This window comes from Akebia trifoliata, chromosome 3 (genome assembly GCF_017979445.1).
Source record: "Akebia trifoliata isolate Shusen 1 chromosome 3, ASM1797944v1, whole genome shotgun sequence".
Classification (NCBI taxonomy): domain Eukaryota; kingdom Viridiplantae; phylum Streptophyta; class Magnoliopsida; order Ranunculales; family Lardizabalaceae; genus Akebia; species Akebia trifoliata.
The window spans coordinates 49,818,491-49,840,049 of NC_141377.1; the positions used below are offsets into that span (position 1 = coordinate 49,818,491).

Sequence of the window (21,559 nt, forward strand, 5' to 3'; positions counted from 1 at the left end):
CTCATTTTTGATTGTTTGGAAAACAACCTGATTATCCAATGCTCCGTATTCTAGGTTGTCGTTGCTTTCCTTACCTAGGTGACGATGCCAAAGACAAGTTAGAGCCAAACTTTTTGCCATGTGTTTTCTTAGGTTATAACAAGTACAAAGGCTATCGTTGTTTATAGCCGCCCACAAGAAGGATTTTTATATCCAGACATGTTTTTGATGAATTTGTAATGCCCTTTGGTAATCCATCTTCACTTTGTAATCCTAATCAAGTTGAAAGGGAACCTTCTGTGTTCCAAGAATGGCTTGATCTGCCCAATGATGATACTCTCACAAAATCACGCATTGACATAGTACCTTCTCTTACAAGAAACACAACTGAGGATCTCATTACTTCGGTACCTCCTTCTACAATTGTTTCCCCGTACTTACCCTGTAGCACCAATACAAGAAGATATCACTATTGATTTAGAACCCCAACCAATTCTTGATAAAGGACCCATTTTGGAAACAAACCCCAGCATTTCTCCAGATATTGAGCTCCATACTTGAGACATTAGATCTAGTGGTGACTCATCACCTTCAGAAACTCGTCAACTTCTTCCTTTTGGTGGTGGTGACATCTCTGATGATTCTTCTAAAGGTGCCACACTTCCTCCTAATGAGGTTGTACCATTCCCTTCACTCTCAATAGATCAAGTCACAACTACTAATCATAAGATGGTGACTCGATTATGCAAGGTGTGTTCAAACCAAATCCTCGCTATACAAATTTACATCTAACATCAGCTATTAAAGTACCCAAAAAGCCAAAAACAATCAAATCAACTCTCAAGCATCCTGACTAGTTAGAAACCATGAATGAAGAACTTGTTGCCCTTGATGCAAATCATACATGGGACCTTGTACGTCAGACATCTAATTTGAATGTTGTAGGTTGTAAATGGGTCTTCAAAATCAAACTCAAACCTGATGGTAGCTTAGAACGACTCAAAGCCCGTTTAGTTTCCAAGGGGTTCAACCAAGTAGAAGGGGTTGATTTTTCTGAAATATTTTCTCCGGTCATTAAACCAGGTAGTATAAAGGTTGTCCTTACTGTTGCAACGGTCAAAAGATGCAGATTCGTCAAATATTTGTAAAAAAACGCTTTCCTGCATGGGTTTCTTACTAAATCAGTTTATATGGAACAACCACCTGATTTCCATGACTCAAGTTTTCCCTCTCATGTGTGTAGACTCAAAAGGGCTTTATATGGGCTCAAACGAGCACCTCAGATTTGGTTTGACAGGCTTAATGTGTTTCTTCTTGGTTTAGGATTCTTTTGTAGTACCACGGATCCATCTTTATTTATTTGTCATTCTCATCGCGGTATCATTGTACTTCTTATCTATGTTGATGACATAGTTCTCACCATTGACAATCCGACCTTCTTGGATTGGTTTGTTGAAAAATTGGGCCATGAATTTGCAATAAAGGATTTGGGCCCTTTACATTATTTTCTTGGTATTCAAGTCTATCCATTTTCAGGAGGTCTCTTCTTATGTCCAGCAAAGTATGCTTAAGACTTACTTGATTGTGTACAAATGCAAGATTGTAAAGCAATCTCTACACCAATGGCAGCAAAGGCAAGACAGATAATCTCTGGTGTCGATTTGTACCCAGATCCTACACATTATGGTAGCCTCATTGGTGCGTTGCAATATCTCACATTTACTAGATCAGATTTATCTTACAATGTCAATTTTGTATGTCAATTCATGCAGGCATCAACTATGACTCATTATCGAATGGTGAAACATATCTTAAGGTACCTTGCCAGTACCTTAGATCGCAGCACAAGAATCTTAACTGCTAGCTCCCTTAATCTCTATGCCTTTTTAGATGCAGATTGGGCAAGTTATTCACTTACACGACGGTCAACCATCAGGTTTTGTACGTTCCTTGGCAGTAATTGTATATCTTGGAGTGCCAAGAAACAACCAACAGTTGCTCGATCGAGTGTGGAGGCCGAATATTGATCTATGGCAGCTACTACTGCAGAATTGACTTAGTTAACCTTTGTGCTCTGTGATATTGGTATCCTCTTCATAAATCACCAATACCACATTGTGATAACGTTAGTGCCTTATACATGACCATAAATCCTTTATTTCATGGACGAACAAAGCATATAGAGCTGGACTATCACTATGTACGTGAAAAAGTGTCACGAGGAGCTTTGATTACACGCCGGTACATGTCCTCAGATCAACAAATCAAAGATATTTTTACCAAGCCTCTTGCACGTGGGCCATTTTACCATTTGAGAACCAAACTGGGCCTTCGTTCCTCTCCTCAGCCCAGTTTGAGGTGGAGTGATAAAGAAATAAAGCATGAGAATGGAAAGTTTGGTAAAACAACAAAATAGAATTGTAAGTCTTCTTCTCTAGTCTTGGGCCCACCTCCTTCCAACAGTTCAAAGAGTTGAAAAAGGAAGAAATGCAACAAACAAAAAAAAAAAAACTTTATTAGCTGTAGTCTTTTGAATTGTTTTTATATTTAGGAGATCTTTTATATGTTAAAAGGATATCCTCAATTGATTGTGGGATTCCTTCATATCTTGTCAATTCTCTATATTGTAATAAATAATAAGAAATTTATGTCTCTAATCTCACCTTGAGATAGAGACCAGAGACCTTCTCTATTATTCAAAGAGTTTTAATCCTGCGGTCACACTCACCACCCCCTCGGAAAGTCCTATATGCAACATGTTGAGTCAAGGGTCAATAGGACCCTGGAGGGTGGCCCCAAGAAATTCATAGCTTTGTGGGGTTTCGAACACTTGAACTACTCTTTACTGAGGAGCTTATCAAGGCTTGACTTGCCAGTAAGCCAACCCCTTGGCGTTGATAACATGGCTTAGTTGCATCTTATTTGGTATTTCTTTTGATCTTTGTTATTATAAGTATATTAATTTTTTATATAAAAAATAACAAGTTAATATAATTTTAGACATAATTATGCATATGTGTGGGGTCTTGCCATGATGTGTGATTCACACTACTTATGATCCTCCAATCCCTTTTTGAGTATAAGAAACTTCTATTTAATGGTTACTTCTTAGGAGTGCTTGGACCATTCTACCCTGTTTGGGGGTGGGGGGGAGTCAGAGAAAAAAAAAATCTAGAATACCCCCCCCCCCCTTAAAAAAATAAATAAAATAAAATAAAATAAAATAAAATAAATAAAAATTGGTACCTTTGTCCAAGTTAAGTTCAATTAGCAAATTTGTTGGATGATTTTACATTACAAGTACGGATTCTTTTTATAAAATTTATAAGATGAGGAAATATTTTCTTTTGGTTAGAGCAGTTTTCTTTTTGCAATTCCTTGTGTTGAATGAAGGGTTGTAAGCTTCATTGCATCATATTAGAAGTGCATTTAGATTTTGCTTTTTAATTTTATTTTCTTTCACATTGAAGGGACGTTCACATTAAATTTGTGATTTGTTTGCATCTTCTATTACTTCTTCTACTGAGATCTTTGATGCACATATAGATAAGAAAATCAGAAAATCAATTTCATCTCGGCATTCACTTGGTTTAGGGAAGAAAAATAAACAAGAGATAATCTTGTTGCAGTGCCCACAAGGTTGTTATTGAATACAAGATGTAACCCATTGAGTTAATCTTGAATGAATGTTTATGACCACCACATCAATCCAGTGTGAAATACAGTAAAAAAAAGAGTCCCTCTAGCATTTTCCTTTTGTGATAATTAAATTGAATAGGACACTTAGGACTGTCTGGATGCTTATCAATTCGGATACAGTAATATTTGAATCCAAATTTTTATCTAATATCCAAATTCGAATTCAAATAATTTGTCTATTAAAAAGAAAAAAAAATACAATTTTTCCTTATCCAACTAATTTTTCATTATTAAAAAAAAAATTATTATATATAAAATAAATCAAATTAAATAATATATAATATATCAAATCGGATATTATCGGATTCGAAATGTTAATATCTGAATTTGTATCTCATAAGGATTTAAATATATAAAATTATCCGAATTCAAATTCGAATTCGATATCTAAAATTTTCGAATAATATCTGATTTTTTGAATTCGAATTTGAATTTTTGACTATCCATCGACACCATTAAGTACTCCGTTTAGATATAAATAAAATAAATTTCTTTAGAATTATGACACCCCCACTAAAACACGTCACCCTACACTCCCATCACAAAATCATAAATCATTTGCCTCGAGATGCACATATTAAAGATTTTTGGTTATGCGTATCCGAAGGAAATGATCTACGAAACCGGTTAGATCATTACACATTTCTATATCTACCGAAGGTTTGATGTGTAGCACATGATTTTTAAACTCGTTCGAGATCGAGACGTATCGCCCGAGTTAACTCGGTATCAGAGTTGAACGAGACCAACTCACAAAGTCATTTTTTTTATCGAGTTTTATGATTCACGTGTAATTTTTTAATTTGTCTCACGAGATGTCTCAAACGTATTAAAAAACTCGTCCGAGACGACTCGGTATCGAAACTGCACGAGACGAGATGAGATACTGAGTTTAAAAACCATGGTGTAGCATCAAACGTGGCCTTACGAACCTGCGAGAGCCCCATCGAACCTCATCCAAAAGGGCAAACCTAGCACACGTTTCAAGGAGGGTCCACGTCATCATGCAGAAGTGGTTCTAAAGAGGTTTCACTAAAACCCAAACAAGATAAGGAAGCCTTACCAATTCCCGACTTTCTCATTTATTTCTTGCCATATAAAATATTTCTGGTGGGGCCCATTGTATCATAATTCTCTCAAACTGGCTTACCAATTTCTCGCGATTCATTCATAACGATAAACCCATCTTCTTTTTTGTATTAATAATCGATTATTTTTTTAAATTGATTTTTCAACTAGTCTATTAATGGCTGATTTTTTATACCCTTTTGGAAGATTTGTTTTTCTAAATTTGTGTCAAAATTAGACAAATTTTGTGTTTATGTTCTCACCTCAATGTCTTGCAAATGAATTGGACTATCATTTGTAAATAGGGTGCAAATTGGGCAGGCCCTACTAGTGACTATGCTCTCACCTCAACTTCAGCTCGAGCCCTCAAGCTATCTAATTAAAGCTAAGCCTAATTTTTGGTGATGTGTTTTAGTTTTCCCCTCATTGAAGAGTCAAAATCTTGTTTCGTACGCAGTCTGACTTTCAAATTAAACTCTAGCATTTATGTTGGAAGGATGGAAATATCCAACTTGATTATATTTATCTCTTAAAATGATCCTATCCACTTTCACTCTTTTTGATCGATCTATCACAAATTAGTATGACTTTTATTTTTTTTACTAAACATCATACATTTGCAACAAGAACTTTTGGACCTCAAAAAACTTTTTGAGCATTGTCACAAAGTAGTTGACGTCTCAGTACTCTAAAAAATAGAGAGTATGATTTTCAATATTCATTTTGGCTTGTAAGTTTGAACTTTTCATTCTCCTTTTCCTAATTACTATTTTAGAAAGTCATTTTGAAATTTATAAGTCTTCAATGCACTATCCATCTCCATGTCCATTTGAATTGAATTAAAAAATATTAAAAATATTTTTAGATATCATAGTTGATGTGCATATACCTTGAATATCTATAAACATATGACTATCTATTATGAATAGTCATTTTGGATATTTCGCTTGGAGTTGCTTTAAGTGATTTAATAGAATTGCATTCGGAGGTCCTAAAGAGAGCCAAACGTTGTGCCAATCATTTTTTCAATGTATGGGTTAGAAGTTTTGGAATATGTTGATGTTTTTGTGAGGATGATCTCTATGATGAGGAGTTCATCCTCACCGCAAATCAATCCATTCCGAAACTTCTAACCCCATCAAAAATGGTTTACAAAACTTAGATAGTGCACGATTCTTCAACTTGTAATCTAAGGTTAGAAGTTTTGGAATGAACTGATTTTTTGTGGCGTTAATCTTATTACCATAGATATCATCCTCCCAAAAAAAATCAACCCATTCCAAAACTTCTAACGCCTATTTTGAAAAATGTCTGGCACAATGTTTAGTTCTCTTTAGAGCCTCTAAAGGCTTCCCATATATACGTAGAGGTCAGGATCCCTTGTCTTCTTAGAATGACTCATGAAAAAAACACATGATCCCAACTTTTTAAATACAAAATCCAATGGTTGAGATTTGTGTTATTAAAATACTCATAAATATCAATCATTGGATTTTGTATTTAAAGGGTTGGGATCATGTGTTTTTTTCATAAATTATTCTTAGGCGTCAACAGATCCCAACCCTATATATATAGAGGTATGCTTACCTGGATCGAAGTATCAGGCAATTGCCTGGACTGCACCAATGAAAATTTATAATATGAATGAATAGTAGAGTTAACTTGAGTTACCATGAGACTTCAGAAAATCGTGGAAAAAAGAGGATTGGTTGCGTGATTTTTTCTTTTTTAAACAAAATATCATGTCACAAAATTTTCTAGCACATGCTACATCAAGTCTAACGAGGGCAATACTATAAATTGAGGATGCCATTCAATGCACGAGGGCACATGTAATTAGTGGATATTGGAGCCCATGAGTAAAACAAAAATATAAGAGTCCCACTAGTCTTATAAGTTTATAAGGATTTCACCCTTATTAAGGGTCCTTGAGCTTACCTTGTGGCATCTAAACACATGATCTACTGTTTTAACGTTGTAGAGGAAAAAATTCTATGAACTTTGAAAAATAAAATTATTTTTCAATGTTAAATTTTAATTTTAAGTTTGGGAGTTAAGTGGAAGTTCAATAGCTGTCCATTTTCAAAACCTTGGATGAAGCTCAAACATATTTTTTTTGAATTATTATTTCTTTTGGATCAAAGTTTTTAAATGAAATTTAGAAGACTATCATGTAAAATTGCTGAAGTGGTAATCTATTTGAGCAAATAGATCTTAGTAAGGTATAAAATCTTACTATAATAGTAAGAAAAAATGTTTGCAAAATATGATATAAGCTGTTATATTTCCGTGCGTTTCTCATTGCAGAGTTTCTGGGAATACTTTCCTTACTAATTTACTAAGATTTCTAATCTTACTTACGATTGTTGACTTCAAATAGATCACCAAATTGGAAATCCAACATCACAGCCCTTTAGATTTCATGAAAAAGCCTAAATCCAATAATAATAATCAAGAAATAATTTTTTTGGTCTTGATCCAAGGTTTTGAATTTGGATGGCTACTGAACTCCTAAAATTTAAATTTAAACAGTGAAAAGTGACCCTTTTATTTTTATTTTATTTTTTAAGCATATAGAATTTGAACTTATCCATCCCTATGGCCTCTGGTCATGTTTGTCGATTCTACAAGATGATCTCCATGAAATTTGTAAGATTTAAAATCTTACTAAAGTAGTAAGCATAGACTCACATTCATCAAGTAAAACCGTAAAACCACCGTGAAAACTACCTCTTTCTCTCTCACTATTTTTTAGGAATTAGTTATAGAATAATAACACTGTTGACTCTCACTTAACCATGATTGACCTTAAGTTAATTAAAAATCACATGTTACATTTTCATTAATTCGATTCACAGTAATAACAATCATTTTTCAAAATATGAATTAGAAATTTTGAATTGGACTGAGTTTTTGTGAGGATGATTTTTATGATAAGCAGATTATTTATGAAAAAAAAAATCAGCCCAATCTAAAATTTCTAATCCCATCAAAAGTGATTTAGAATGTGGACTGTCGATTTTTTTTTATCAATAATTTGTAAATTAGTTTTGATGAATTTAAAAGTTTTAGATTGGACTGATTTTTTGTGAGGATGATCTTTTCATCATAGAGATCATCCTCACAAAAAATCAACTTAATCCGAAACTTCTAACTCCTATTTTAAAAAATTATTATTTTTACATATATTTTTACTTATGTCGCATGATCCCCTTATATGTATATACATTTATTATGAATCATAGATTTTTTCCTTAGGATACAGGGAAGAAAATCAATGATTCTGTACATACTGCAACTTAAAAGGAAGTTAATTCAGCCTTTTTTAATTTTCTTTGAAAGACCTCCACTAAATATAATTATTGAAATCCATTGATAATGGCCAAACTCTTACTTAATTTTACCTCACAAAACTTTGTTGGTGTCCACTAAAGAGTATCGTCCACTATTGTTTTAAATTTTGGACGAGTCGGAGATAAATTGGCTATCTTAATGACTTGCTCAAGGTTTGATCTTGTACAAGATTTTGAAAATTTTGTCTAGATCATCTCAATCTTATCTAACACTTAAAATTCTTTCTCTACATTCTAGATCAAATAAAAGATAAGGTACAAGTTTTGGCAAAGAATTGTTTTGCTTCCTTTACCTCCTAAAAAGAAAAATACTTAAAACTCCTTTGATTTACAAGAGAAAAATTCCAACAAAATAACAAAACAAATATTTTTAGGAATGTGGAGACCAATGCAATCACCTTTTAGTGGAACTAATACATAAAAAAGGAGTCGTGATAATCTGACTTCCCCATGTGACATATTCAAATACCATCCTGACATGACATATGCTAGAATCACATATTTTATGTCTTGGGATACATATTTTTTGAGAATATGCAAATGTGTATCCCAAGGCATTAAATCCATGATTCTAACACATGCCACATTAGAAGAGTACTTTGAATATTTCAAGTGGCGGAGTCATGAAGTCATTACTCATAAAAAAATCATTCCATGCAAGTCCCCATAAAAAATTAAAAAGGGCCACACGGCTCCTATAAGAGATAGGGAGTCTGGTTGCCACACTTACCTTAAAAATTAAATTTTCAAATTAACGCGAAAGGTGGAAGCTATTATTTGTGTGCCTCAATTTTTTGGCATAATTTCAATTTTCTCCTTTTTATGGCTCAAAATGGAAATAATAAGGGATGATAAAACAATTACATTTTTGATTCCAGCTTATGGTTCACAATAAAAAGGATAAACTCAAAACGAAACGATATGTTCATATACCGATAAATTCGCGAGAATTTACGGTTCCGTTTTACGGAAAACCATTGAAATGTGTGAACATATCCGATTATATAAATCCCACACAACGAAGCTTAAACTGATCGTTACGCTCTCATCAGCTCTCTCTCTCTCCGTCTCTCCCCATGGATCCTTACAAGGTATGAAGTCTTAGATTCAATTTAATTTCAATGGGTTTTCTTCTTTGATTTTTAGTTTCTTGGAGGATTGGAGCATTGGTTTGGTTTCTATACTTATTTTAATAGAATTTGCTCGTGTTTTTTTTTTTTTAATTTAATTTAATCTCTTTAATCTTATTTTTGTTCTTAGTTTCGCCTTTGATTTTACCCTTTTGATCATGTTTTGGTTATGGGTTTCCCTTTTTATGCATAGTTTCTGTCTCAATCAGAGGAAAAAAAAAACGCCTCCTTTTCTTCTTCTTCTTTTCATGTTTTTTTTTTTTTTTTGGGTGTATTATTCGCCTCTTTTCATCAAATATTTGTGATGGGTTTTATTCTTTGATGTTTAATTCCTCGGAAGTTTCAATCTTTGGTCTTGCTTATATTTCTCTATAATCAGATTGTGTTTGACCGCCATTTTTATTGTTCTTTTAGAGTTCCCCTAATAATATCCAATGTTTGTTTCTTGATTTGATGTAGTATCGTCCTTCGAGCGCTTACAATTCACCCTTCTTCACTGCAAATTCTGGTGCTCCTGTTTGGAACAATAACTCATCACTGACTGTTGGAACAAGAGGTAATTTATTTGGTGTTTTTCTGGGTTTATGGATCTGTCTATGCTGTTGTTATTGTTGGATTTCTATGAAGGTACATTTTCAGTTGATATAATTTTTTATTGTGCATTCTTGGTGGGATTTTTTTTTGCTCCATGAAATCATGGGTTTTGTGAAGTTTCATTGAACAACTGTATCTACTTGTCGTATTGTGAATTAGAAGTTAATTGGTGTTGAACTGATCGGATTCGGAATGTTTGATTGAACAGTTTTATCTTCTTGTTTTATTGTTAAATCGAAGTTAATTGGTGTTGAACTGACTTTGGCATATCTATCTTATGTGCTTGGATTGAAATGGGTGAACAGGATGTATACTTCCCATAGTGCTTCATTTATAACTACATGACCATATCTGTTTGTTCTTAATTTGTATTTTTAATTGGTAAAAGGACAATTTTATTTAAAAACTGAAGTTACTTATACAACAACAGGGTAGTGAGAAAGATACCACAATAACATAACCATCAAAATAAATTAATTTTTTTAATAATAATTGCTAACCAAACAATCTCATCAAAACGCAAGGTTTTCAAAGCAAGAACCCCTGACTTGGGACTTTATCACTGATTAGTGATATAAAAGGGCTTTAATCTTTATCATATCGTTTCAACACCTTCCTTATTCTCTAAAAAGTCTCATGTTCCTTTTCTTCCGCAAAGAACAAGCATCCCTGAGGGGAGTGTTTTCTTTCTTGAAAAAACCACGATGGACCAACCAACAAAAAGATCTCACAAAGTTGACAAAGTTGGAACCCTTGAATTGTGACTTTATCGATGACCAGTGATATAACAAGGTTTTAATCTTCATCAATATCTTCTCAATGCCTTCCTTCTAGTTTTGAAAGAAGTCTCATGTACCTCTCCTTCCGAACGGACCAACATGCCCAAGGGTGCATTAGTATTCCTAGATCCTTTTAGAGATCAAGTGAGAGTTCTTCGGGTTTTATTATGTTGCTTTGAAGCAATTTCAGGTTTACACGTCAATCTGCAGAATAGCAAGTTATTTGGTGTTGGTGAGGTGCAGGGTCTTCCAGTTTTAGCTACTACCTTGGGGTGCAGGAGTGATATGCTTCCCTCGTCATATTTAGGCTTACCTCTAGGGGCTCCATATTGCAGTAAAAACATTTGGGAGGGAGTCATCGAGAAAATGGAAAAGAAATTGAGTACCTGGAAGGCTAAATATCTCTCAAAAGGGGGTAAGGTGACATTGATTAAAAGTACTTTAACGAGTATTCCGATCTATTTTTTATCCATGTTTTCGCTACCCCAATCAGTGGAGGTTAGAATTGAAAAACTTATGAAGAATTTTTTGTGGAACGATAATAATGGTGGTAGAAAATATCATTTGGTGAATTGGAAGATAGTTTGCACTCCTAAGAAGAAAGGAGGCCTGGGGATTCGGGGGCTAAGATTAACTAATAAAGCTCTCCTGGGCAAGTGGCTATGGAGATTTGGGGAAGAAAGAGATAACTTGTGGAGGAAAGTGGTCAAGGCTAAATATGGGGAGAAGAGATTTGGGTGGTTTAGTAAAGAACCTACAGGGAGTTACGGATGTAGTGTGTGGAGAGGTATTATGAAGGTTACTGAGAAGTTTGATAAGGAAATCAGATACAAAGTTGGAATGGGGGATAAGGTTAGATTTTGGGAGGACTTATGGTGCGGAACTTCATCTCTGTCTACTCAATTCCCATCCTTGTACGCTTGTTCGCTGAAAAAAAATAACTCAGTAAGGCAATGTCTGATTCGGGACGGGAACATGGACTCTTGGGATCTGGGATGTAGGAGGAATTTCAACGATTAGGAATTGACAAATGTTACATCTCTCCTAGATCTCCTTAATTTGACTCAATTAAGAGAGAACGAGCCGGATAGAAGGGAATGGTTCAAGGCTAAGGATAAGAGGTTCTCTGTTAAGTCATTCTATAAATGCTTGATGCCGATGGGTAATGGTTCTTTCTTTCCTTACATTGTTTGGTCAGCTCCTGTTCCTTCAAAGGTATCTTTTTTTCTTTGGCTTGCATCTTTGGGAAGAATCCTCACCTTGGATAATTTGATCTATCGAGAGTGGATTACTCCAAATTTTTGCTTTCCTTGTTCTAGGGATGGGGAGTCTATAAATCACATATTTATTCATTGCCCTTTTTCCCGAGGTATTTGGATGTTTTTCTTATCTCGTTTTCAGGTAGATTGGGTTTTGCCTATATCTGTTTTGGTGCTTCTGGAGGGTTGGAGTTTAAATATCTTTGATTCTAGAAAAAGGCTTCTATGGACTATCCTACTGTTCGCAATTGCTTGGGGTCTTTGGAGAGAACGTAACAACAGAATTTTTCATAGTAAGGAGAGCTCGTCTCACACTGTGATCTTGGATATCTTGGGCTTGTTCTTCCTTTGGTCAAAGCTGAGTAACAACTTTGAGGGAGTGTGCTTCCAAGACTTTGTGTTTAATTGGGATAACATTTGTACTTGTAGCCCCACGTAGGGCATGTATCTTTGCTATTTTTTTTTTCCTTCTCTTTTTGTTTTGCTTTTCTGTTGTTTGGGGGCCACCTCAGCCTTCTTTTCGTTTTTTCATTTATATAATTTATATTTATAAAAAAAAAAAAGCCTTGGCAGACCAACCAGCAAAAATATCTTTTTTTTTTATTAATGTAAAATTTTCATTAATGAGAAGAAAAAGATTAAAGGAGGCTGAGGTAGCCTCCGTACAAGATAGAAGAAAAAGCTAAAAAAGTAAAACCAAAACAATAAGGCAACCAAAAGTTAGGCATCACTAAGAGAGTCCCATCTGAGCACAAAATTCTCTAAGAACACCTCCACGAAATCTTTAGTCAACTTCGACCAATGATAAAGCAGGTCCAAAATCTCCAAACAAATGGCTTGAGTTGTTCTTTCCTTACCCTAGAACACCCTATTGTTTCTATTTCCAAAGACCCCAAGCAATGGCCGAAGGAAGAATAGCCCAAAGATGTCTTTTTCATAGAGAAAAGATATTGAATGTCCACCCTTCCTAGAGAGAGAAGAAATTATGAGGTAAAATCCAATCCACTTGAATTCGGGTAAGAAAGGATATCCAAATGCTTCGGGAAAAAGAACAATGAATTAAGATATGATTAACAGGTTCCCTGTCTCATGCGAATGGACAAAAAATTTGGAGTAGTTCAACCACGAGAGATCAAGTTATCCAAGGTAAGAATCCTCCTTAAGGAAGCTAGCCATGCAAAAAAGATACCTTAAAAAGCTCAAGAGCCGACCATATAATACAAGCAGAGAAGGATACTTCAAACGGAGGAAGTAAGAGAAGTTGTAAAAGGAGTGGATGAAAAATCTTGTACTTAGCCTTGAACCATTCCCTCCTATCCTGATTGTTTTCCTTAAATTAAAAAGAATTTAGGAGACCGAGAAAAGAAGTTACCTCAGTTATCACCCAATCGTTTAAATTCCTCCTGAAGCTCAAATCCCAAGAAGTGGTGATACCGTTTCGAATCAGATGATGTTGCACCGAACAATTCTTTTTCAAAGAACAAGTATACAAGCAAGGGTATTGAACAATATTGTTAAATAACATATGTGACTATGCGCTATCAACACATTTTGTTCGCATATGTGGCATATGCTACAAAAAAAAAAAAAAAAATGCAGAAAAATATGTCATCGCATATGCCATCACACAAATCGCATATACCATTGCACACTTCGCATATGCCATCGCATATTGGCAGATAGCATAATTTGGGGTATGCAACTGTAGCATATGTGAATATGTGACCGCATTTGACAACACTAGTATTGAGTTGATAGACCCAAAGGTGAAGAACTCCTCTCAAATCCCCCTTGCAAAAGGATAGTAAATGAAAAGATGGTGCACATGTTCTTTGGTACATATGCATCTATTTGGTTTATAAAGACCTATCTGATCAAATGATCAATAGTAAGAATCTTATCGAATATCGTTACCCACACAAAAAGTGCTACCTTTGAGGGTGTAGGGGACTTCCATGTCATTTTCTCTGAATTTTTTTAGCAATACTTCCCACATACCCATACCAACTAAGATCACTAAAGCCATAACCATATTTGTTGGCTATCACAACTAAAAAAGTTCACATCATATTCACTTGATATGTTTGAAGTTTTCCCCCCTCACTTGATGGACTTGGTCTATTGAATATTATGCGTTTGCTTTGACATCACCTTCATTGACATTATCATCAACTCTCTGTCCTTTCCCAACTATTTGGGGTTAGAAAAATGGATTGTATTTCACCATTCAATTCAATATAGAGCTATATCTTCAGAGATCGCCCTAGCATGAGTTGGAAGTAAAGATTCCAAATTCATGTAGAGATTTTATACAAGTTTTATTCTGGCTGCCAACTTGGTGCAACCCTCCTCCTCTGCGCAGGCTTGGAATTGGCAATGCAAGCTTGTATATGGTGGCTTTATATGTTCTCTGATATGAATCGTCCTTTCGTATTGGCTTAGGAATGCACAATCACCATCACTCAAAAATCTCTGATTATGCATGCACAACCACAGTTATTAATGGGGTTTCCATCTTTAATCATTTTTTGAATTTGTACTGTTTTTCTGTAATATTAGGTTCTTTATTGAGCTGGATCTCTCTTAATTTTCTCATTATGAGCTCATCAACTGTTGATGTAGTGATTGTTTTTAGAGGGAGAATTAAAATAACTAATTGCTGTTGTTGATGTTGAATTTAATGGGTTTTTTACCTTTCTTTTCCTACTTTCAAAAGTTTTGGTTTCTCATCCAAAGAATACTGCAAGACTCCTCTTTAAAATAATTTATACTGTTTAAACTTATTTGTTTCTCAACTAGGGTTTGCATCAATGTCACTGAAGGCGTTTTGTAGAATAGGTTTTTTTTGTCCAGTTCTAAGATTGGAGGTTTGTGTCCTACATCCATTTGATAGGTCCAATTCTCCTTGAGGATTATCATCTGGTGGAAAAGCTTGCCAATTTTGATCGGGAACGCATCCCAGAGAGGGTTGTTCATGCTAGGGGAGCCAGTGCCAAGGGCTTTTTCGAGGTCACCCATGATATCTCTCAACTCACATGTGCTGATTTCCTTCGGTCCCCAGGAGTACAGACCCCTGTCATCGTTCGGTTCTCTACTGTTATTCATGAGCGTGGCAGCCCTGAAACCCTTAGGGACCCTAGGGGCTTCGCTGTTAAGTTCTACACCAGAGAGGTAACCAGACTTACCTAATCCTAGCTACTCTTTCTTTTAGGGTGCATTATGTTTGCAGTAATTTTTTTTTTTCTTTCTTGTCATATCTAATATATGATATAATTGATGGAATATTTCATTTTGTTTTCCTTTTGAGTAGAACCATGTATGTCTTTTTACATCTATATCAAATACATAAATTGGGAAGCATGTAATTTTCTTGTGAAGGCGCTACTTCTCAACATTGAATCTAGATTGGTGTATCCAGGGGTAATCAGGGCCCATATTGTGATTTATCATTCCTAAGATACCTCTTAGGTTAGAAATAAAACTGATTGGATGATTGTAATGATAACAATTATATATCATAGCTTCACAGTCAGTTGCTTTCTGACTTGGATATGGTCCATAGCTTCACAATGTTAAATCGCAATGCTGCCTCCTTCATTTCTGCCTCATGTATTGTTAGTGTTGGCTTGGAAAAGATTCTCCTAATCTTAAGAATTTAAAGGATTTCTGCATGTATGAAATTTCCATGGAGCTTCTAGTTAAACCCAAAGGGTGAAATGTACTTTCCATGTTTTTCATGAATACTTTTTCTACAGAAGTTTGAGCAATGTTATGCATGTGTTGATAATATATTGTAGGATTTTGTCCGCATTGATGTATGCAGTATAGTGGTTCACACCAGATTCTGTGGTTTTGTCCTATTAACCATGATTGCCCTGACACACACACACCTAAAAAAGGAAAAAACCGATGTGTGTAGCATAGACGAGATGCTGAGATGGACCTGTGTAATGACTGAGAAATATGGAACAAAAAATGAATGCATTTATGAAAATGTAATAGCCCCAAATAGCAGATAAACTTGGGAAAGTTGATTGAGATGGTTTGGTCATGTTTAACGAAGAATGATAACTTCTCTACTTAGGAGGAATGTGCAAGTTAAAGGTTCTAATAAAGTGGAAGAAGACCAAAACGTGGATTGAAGTAGTGAGTGTAGATATAGAATGCACTTGAATTAAAAATAGACATGGCTTTAGGTATAAGTGAATGGAAGAACATGATTCATGTAGCTGACCCCAATTTTTTTTGGATATTGATATGATAATGATGATGAAAAATGCTTTACATTTGATCCTTATTCTACAATGAATGTTGAACTAATTCATACTTTTGAAGTTCTTTGATCGTTTTTTTTTTTTTTTTGGATCTATTTGTTACCTTCTATTGTTGATCCCAGGGTAATTTCGATCTAGTGGGAAACAATTTCCCCGTGTTTTTTGTTCGTGATGGAATGAAGTTTCCAGACATGGTCCATGCTCTCAAACCCAACCCAAAGTCCCACATTCAGGAGAACTGGAGAATCCTTGACTTCTTCTCCCACCACCCAGAGAGCCTGCACATGTTTACCTTCCTGTTCGACGATCTTGGTGTTCCACAGGATTACAGGCACATGGAAGGCTCTGGTGTTAACACTTACACTCTCATCAACAAAGCTGGGAAGGTATATTACGTGAAGTTCCATTGGAAACCCACATGTGGGGTCAAGTGTTTGTTGGAAGATGAGGCCATCAAGGTTGGAGGAGCCAATCACAGCCATGCCACCAAGGATCTCTATGACTCTATTATGGTTGGAAATTATCCTGAGTGGAAGCTTTTCATCCAGACAATTGATCCTGATCACGAGGATAGGTTTGACTTTGACCCACTCGACGTAACGAAGACTTGGCCGGAGGACATCCTACCCTTGCAGCCAGTGGGCCGCTTGGTCTTGAATAAGAACATTGATAACTTCTTTGCGGAGAATGAACAGCTTGCCTTTTGCCCCGCCCTTGTGGTCCCCGGTATCTACTACTCAGATGATAAGTTGCTCCAGACACGGATTTTCTCCTACTCTGATACTCAGAGGCACCGACTTGGGCCCAATTATCTACAACTTCCAGCAAATGCTCCCAAGTGCGCTCACCATAACAATCACCATGAAGGTTTCATGAATTTCATGCACAGGGATGAGGAGGTACTCAATGGTTTACATTATTTCCTTTTATGGGAGAAAGGGTTGCTTGCACCTTAAGCAATTTAAATGCATCTCGAGGAATTTCTGATTATATTAGCTTTTTGAATATGTACAAAACAAGAATGGTGCAAAATGCTACAGCTAGCCATTTTCAGTGCTCTTTTATTGTTATTCCTTCTAATTTTTCTCTGATGATTGTTGTTTCTAGGTAAATTACTTCCCTTCAAGGTTTGATCCTGTTCGTCATGCTGAGATGTACCCCATTCCACCAGCTTCCCTCACTGGGAGGCGTGAGAAGGTTGATTTCTATCATTTTCTTGGTTTCATTTGCACCTATGAATTCTCCAATATTTCAAAAACTTGAGGTTTCGAGTCGGAAAAGGGGCGACTTTGTCTATGCAAGTTCAAACAGTTTTTTTTTTTCTTCTTGGTATCACACGAACTATTTTGTCTCAATGCATCTTTTTAGTACTGCATCCGGTTGAACTTGAGTGGTTCAGTTCTTGGACCCATCCAGTTCTCGCTGTCCTGTAAATGAACCGGATGGTTTGTACTCTTGTTTGGACATTTGGATCTTTTGGTTCTTTTTCCTGAAGCAGGCTTGATCTGTGACCATTTTTTTTATTTTTCTTGTAAGCAAACACGTGTGAAATAATACTATGGTATAAATAATAAGCTAATAGTTAATCGTTGTTAAAACAGTGCATCATTGATAAGGAGAACAACTTCAAACAGCCTGGAGAAAGATACCGATCCTTTGCACCAGACAGGTACTTCTGCTCACTATATTCATATAAATAATGAAGGATCAAACTTTGTCACGAATTTTCACCTAATTTTATATTCTATTTCATTTGTGCAGGCAAGAGCGATTTATCTGCCGATGGGTCGAGGCCTTGTCTGACCCAAGAGTTACCCATGAAATCCGCAGCATCTGGATCTCATACTGGTCTCAGGTTAGATTTCCATTCTTTGGTGTTTTGTTTTACTGTTAAGTGGCTATTATTCAGCTAGCTCCGTATATAGATTCCTTAATAATGGAATGTATAGAGAAAGAAACTATGAGACTTGATGAGATTTTAGTGATGCAAAATATGTTATGCTGTGGTGTGGTAACAGGCTGACAAGTCTCTGGGTCAGAAGCTTGCCTCTCGCCTCAATGTTAGACCGAGCATTTGAAGGTGCCGAAGAATTGGAGGTTTTGAGAAATGCAAAGGGGCGAGGTGAGAAACGAGTAAAAATGTAGAGAAACCTTATGATGAACCTATGGTTAATATTTAGAACTAGATGAAACATAAGAGACCTTTGGCTACTATAATAAGGTCATAATGGTGATGGGTCATGTAATAAATTGCAGTTGTATATGCAAGTTATTGATGGAACTTTTCAAAGTTGACTGTGGCTGTGTTTTTCACTTCGCAGATGCATGATATATGGTGTTTGTTGGATTTGTTTTGAGTGTTGGGCGTTTGTTGTGATTTTTATTCCCATCTTGTTATATACTATTTTTAGTTTTTGGTCTTTTGTTTAAACATAATTTCTTTAAAATATGATTTATAAGAACACTTTTTTTTCTTTTTCTTTTATTTATTTATTTTTATTTGTGGTAGAGATTTATGGTAAAACATGGCTCTCATAAAATAAAAAAATGCAGTTTATAAAATTAATAATGTTTTAACCAAACATGATTATGGTTCTTATTTCCAGAAAAAAAAAATGGTTTTTCTCTGCGCTATATATTCTATTTTAAAAAGTAAATTGAGCAGAAAGAAGGAATGTCAGTGGGATTTGACCAAGTAGGGTTTCCTTCCCCAAAAAGGGATGTCCATCATGTATTACTTTGATTTTATATGTCTTGGTCGAGGTGCAATAGTTAGTGGGCAATAGGAGGCCGATATAAACACTACCACCATCCAAAACAGTCAAGATTCGCGGAGTTTTTAGAAGATTTTGATTGGTTCACAAGAGTTGGATTATTTAAACCACTTGTGAATAGGTTGAATCTATCCCAAATTTTCACTTAATTGAGTCAACTCCGGGATCCGGGTGTGGGTGTTTTGAAACCATGGAAGTAATAAGAGAGCTGCTATTGGCACTACAAATTTACTCAATACACCCCAATTAAAAATAAAGAAAATAAGTGAATGATCGAAAATAAGTAAAAATTAGGGTGCCAATATAAGCTCTTTCATTGTTTTAACTAGATTATTTTACACGAGTTTAATCATAATTGTAAGCAACTACTGAAATTGTTTGTGTTGTAACATTGAGATGGCCAAACCTTTGTATTGTTTGAAGAGTGAGTTTTGTTTTAATCTTTAATTGGAGTGTGCTAATAAATGATTTAAGAAATTGGGGTGATTATAATAAGTAAAAGCTGGAGTGACAATAGCAGGTCTTAATAATAATTGATGCTTATGGAAGGTGATTGATGACATGAGTGAATTGCAAGTCAAATAGGCAATCCATTAAAAATATTAATTAACTTTAGAAACCGAAAGTACTATTGGAGACAAATCTCCCAAAGTCCAAAACCCAACAACCATTTATTTCCTAATAATCCAAGACAAAAAACTAGAAATAGAACCAAGCCAAGACAAGCCAAGCACTTCAGATTAAGGTTGCATATGGAGGCCAATAGAGATGAAATTCAATCTTGTACACAACAGTTAGTCCTTTGAGATCTACAGGAGACGATGTTACGTAGCCTTGAACGAACATGAAGTCACCAGTACCTCCGACGACTGGGTGATCAGAAGGCTTGATGTTATGTGTGCCTCCCACTATAGACACTGATCCTTTGTGCTTTTTCAAATTCAGAGTGATCTTAGCTACCGATAAACTTTGAAGCCCATCAAGTGATGTGGTGATGGAACTACCTTCACAGAACCCCACAACTCTAGAAGACTCATCGGGTGTGAGTTTCATTGGGTCTTGGTAGGCAAAAATGGTTCCAAAACGTGTAGTTGTCTGACTAACACCAACTCCTGCCACCCCATCCACTATGAAGTATCCTGTCTTGTTGATGGTCTCATGTTGAAAGAGAGAGAAGTGGAGTGATTTGAGGTGGTGGTGGTGGTGGTGGTGGGTTGAGGTAGCCTTGCCCTTGCATGGGAAGATGAAAAGAAAGGCAAGAAGAAAGAGGAGAGAATGGAGATTGTTTGCCATTTGTGTTTAATGTTTTAGATAAATAAATATATTGGTTATTGGGTAGAACATTTATAGGTGAGGATTGATGGTCTTAATTCAGGTCTGAGTTGACTCCGTATAAATTTTTATTTTATTTAATTTATTTTTCGTGGATCCTCGTATCCTTTGAGATGAAATTAGTCCTTACGGTCACACATTTTTCTAATACGCAATAAAATAAATTAGGAAGCCATCCCGTTTCAAATTCGAAGAGACAACACGACTTAAACTAGAGGGGTGTAAGTCAATATAAGACTATATTGGTTGGTTTGATTGCCATGAGTGGCTGTCGGTGGTTCATGAGAAATTAAGGTGATCTATCAAGTATCAACTACGACGACTTGGAGACTTTTCTAACCTCAAAATGAGGTTGAACGTACATGCCCCATGGGGATTGGTTGGAAAAAGAAAAAAAGAAAAAAAATTCATTGAGAAATATCAGACGCAATACGTGGTCAAAGAGAGACTCCACATGATTTAATCAGTAAAAATTGACAGGTATAAACTCTTCTCGCTTTGTTTAAGATTGTGTTTGGTTGCTGGTGTTAAAGTAGTTGGGTAGTCCTTAACCCAGTTCATGTTCTCCACTATCATATGGGATTGATTACTTGTAAATCACAAGTTATCCATTGCACTCCAAGTTTTAAAATTACTTATTTATTAAATCCCTACTAGTTACACTTCTCATAAAGAAAAAAGTCCTCTTCAATCTTCCCATCAATTGACACCTCAGCCCTCTATATTCCATGATCTAGAATGGGTTTCAAAAAGAAAAAAAATTCTTTGGCTAGATTTAATAATTTGCAAATTGATGAGCATTGAAGTCCCATATTTAAAATTCAAATCAAACGATGAAAGATGTATCTTTTTAATTATGCTCTTTTATCTTTTTTACTAAAAAAACAAAACAACTAACAGTATAATTGAAAAGGGTCGTGCTGGAGTGATCTCAAGATTGTGCCTCATATCTCACTTTCCTAACGTGAAAGTACATAAGAATCATAGATATTTTTCAATCATATCTCGATGAAAGGTATCTATGGTTCCCATGCACTTTCACATCACAAAAGTAAGATATCTCTTGAGGTCACTTTGGCATTATTCAATTAAAAAACAAAAGTTTTGGGAAAAGAAAAGTAGACTGATTTGAATTTTCGAAGGTGTGCTAACTTCATCCATGACGACTAAGTTTGCGTTTTTTACCATCCAATCCCCCTTCTTCTAAGAAAGACAAATGTATGCCCTTTCAAAATTTGAGAGATATTTTAGTCACAAAGAAGTCAATATGATGTTTCACATAATCCATCGCAAGACACCACATGTCTTGAAGGCAAAT

The 21,559-nt window shown here is 35.4% G+C and overlaps 2 protein-coding genes across 2 annotated transcripts; one reads left to right on the top strand and one right to left on the bottom strand.

The window, feature by feature from the left end:
- Positions 1-9,045: 9,045 nt before the first annotated feature.
- Positions 9,046-18,425, top strand: LOC147407677 (catalase isozyme 1). The gene is made up of 8 exons (XM_086436352.1): positions 9,046-9,190; positions 9,689-9,785; positions 14,755-15,032; positions 16,258-17,034; positions 17,243-17,332; positions 17,737-17,804; positions 17,897-17,990; positions 18,154-18,425. Exons 1-8 carry the CDS (start codon positions 9,176-9,178, stop codon positions 18,211-18,213), a joined length of 1,479 nt encoding a protein of 492 aa, XP_086292478.1. The 5' UTR covers positions 9,046-9,175; the 3' UTR covers positions 18,214-18,425.
- A 1,037-nt stretch (positions 18,426-19,462) lies between these two features.
- Positions 19,463-20,231, bottom strand: LOC147407678 (dirigent protein 2-like). The gene has a single exon (XM_086436353.1). It carries the CDS (start codon positions 20,200-20,202, stop codon positions 19,645-19,647), a length of 558 nt encoding a protein of 185 aa, XP_086292479.1. The 5' UTR covers positions 20,203-20,231; the 3' UTR covers positions 19,463-19,644.
- Positions 20,232-21,559: the final 1,328 nt, after the last annotated feature.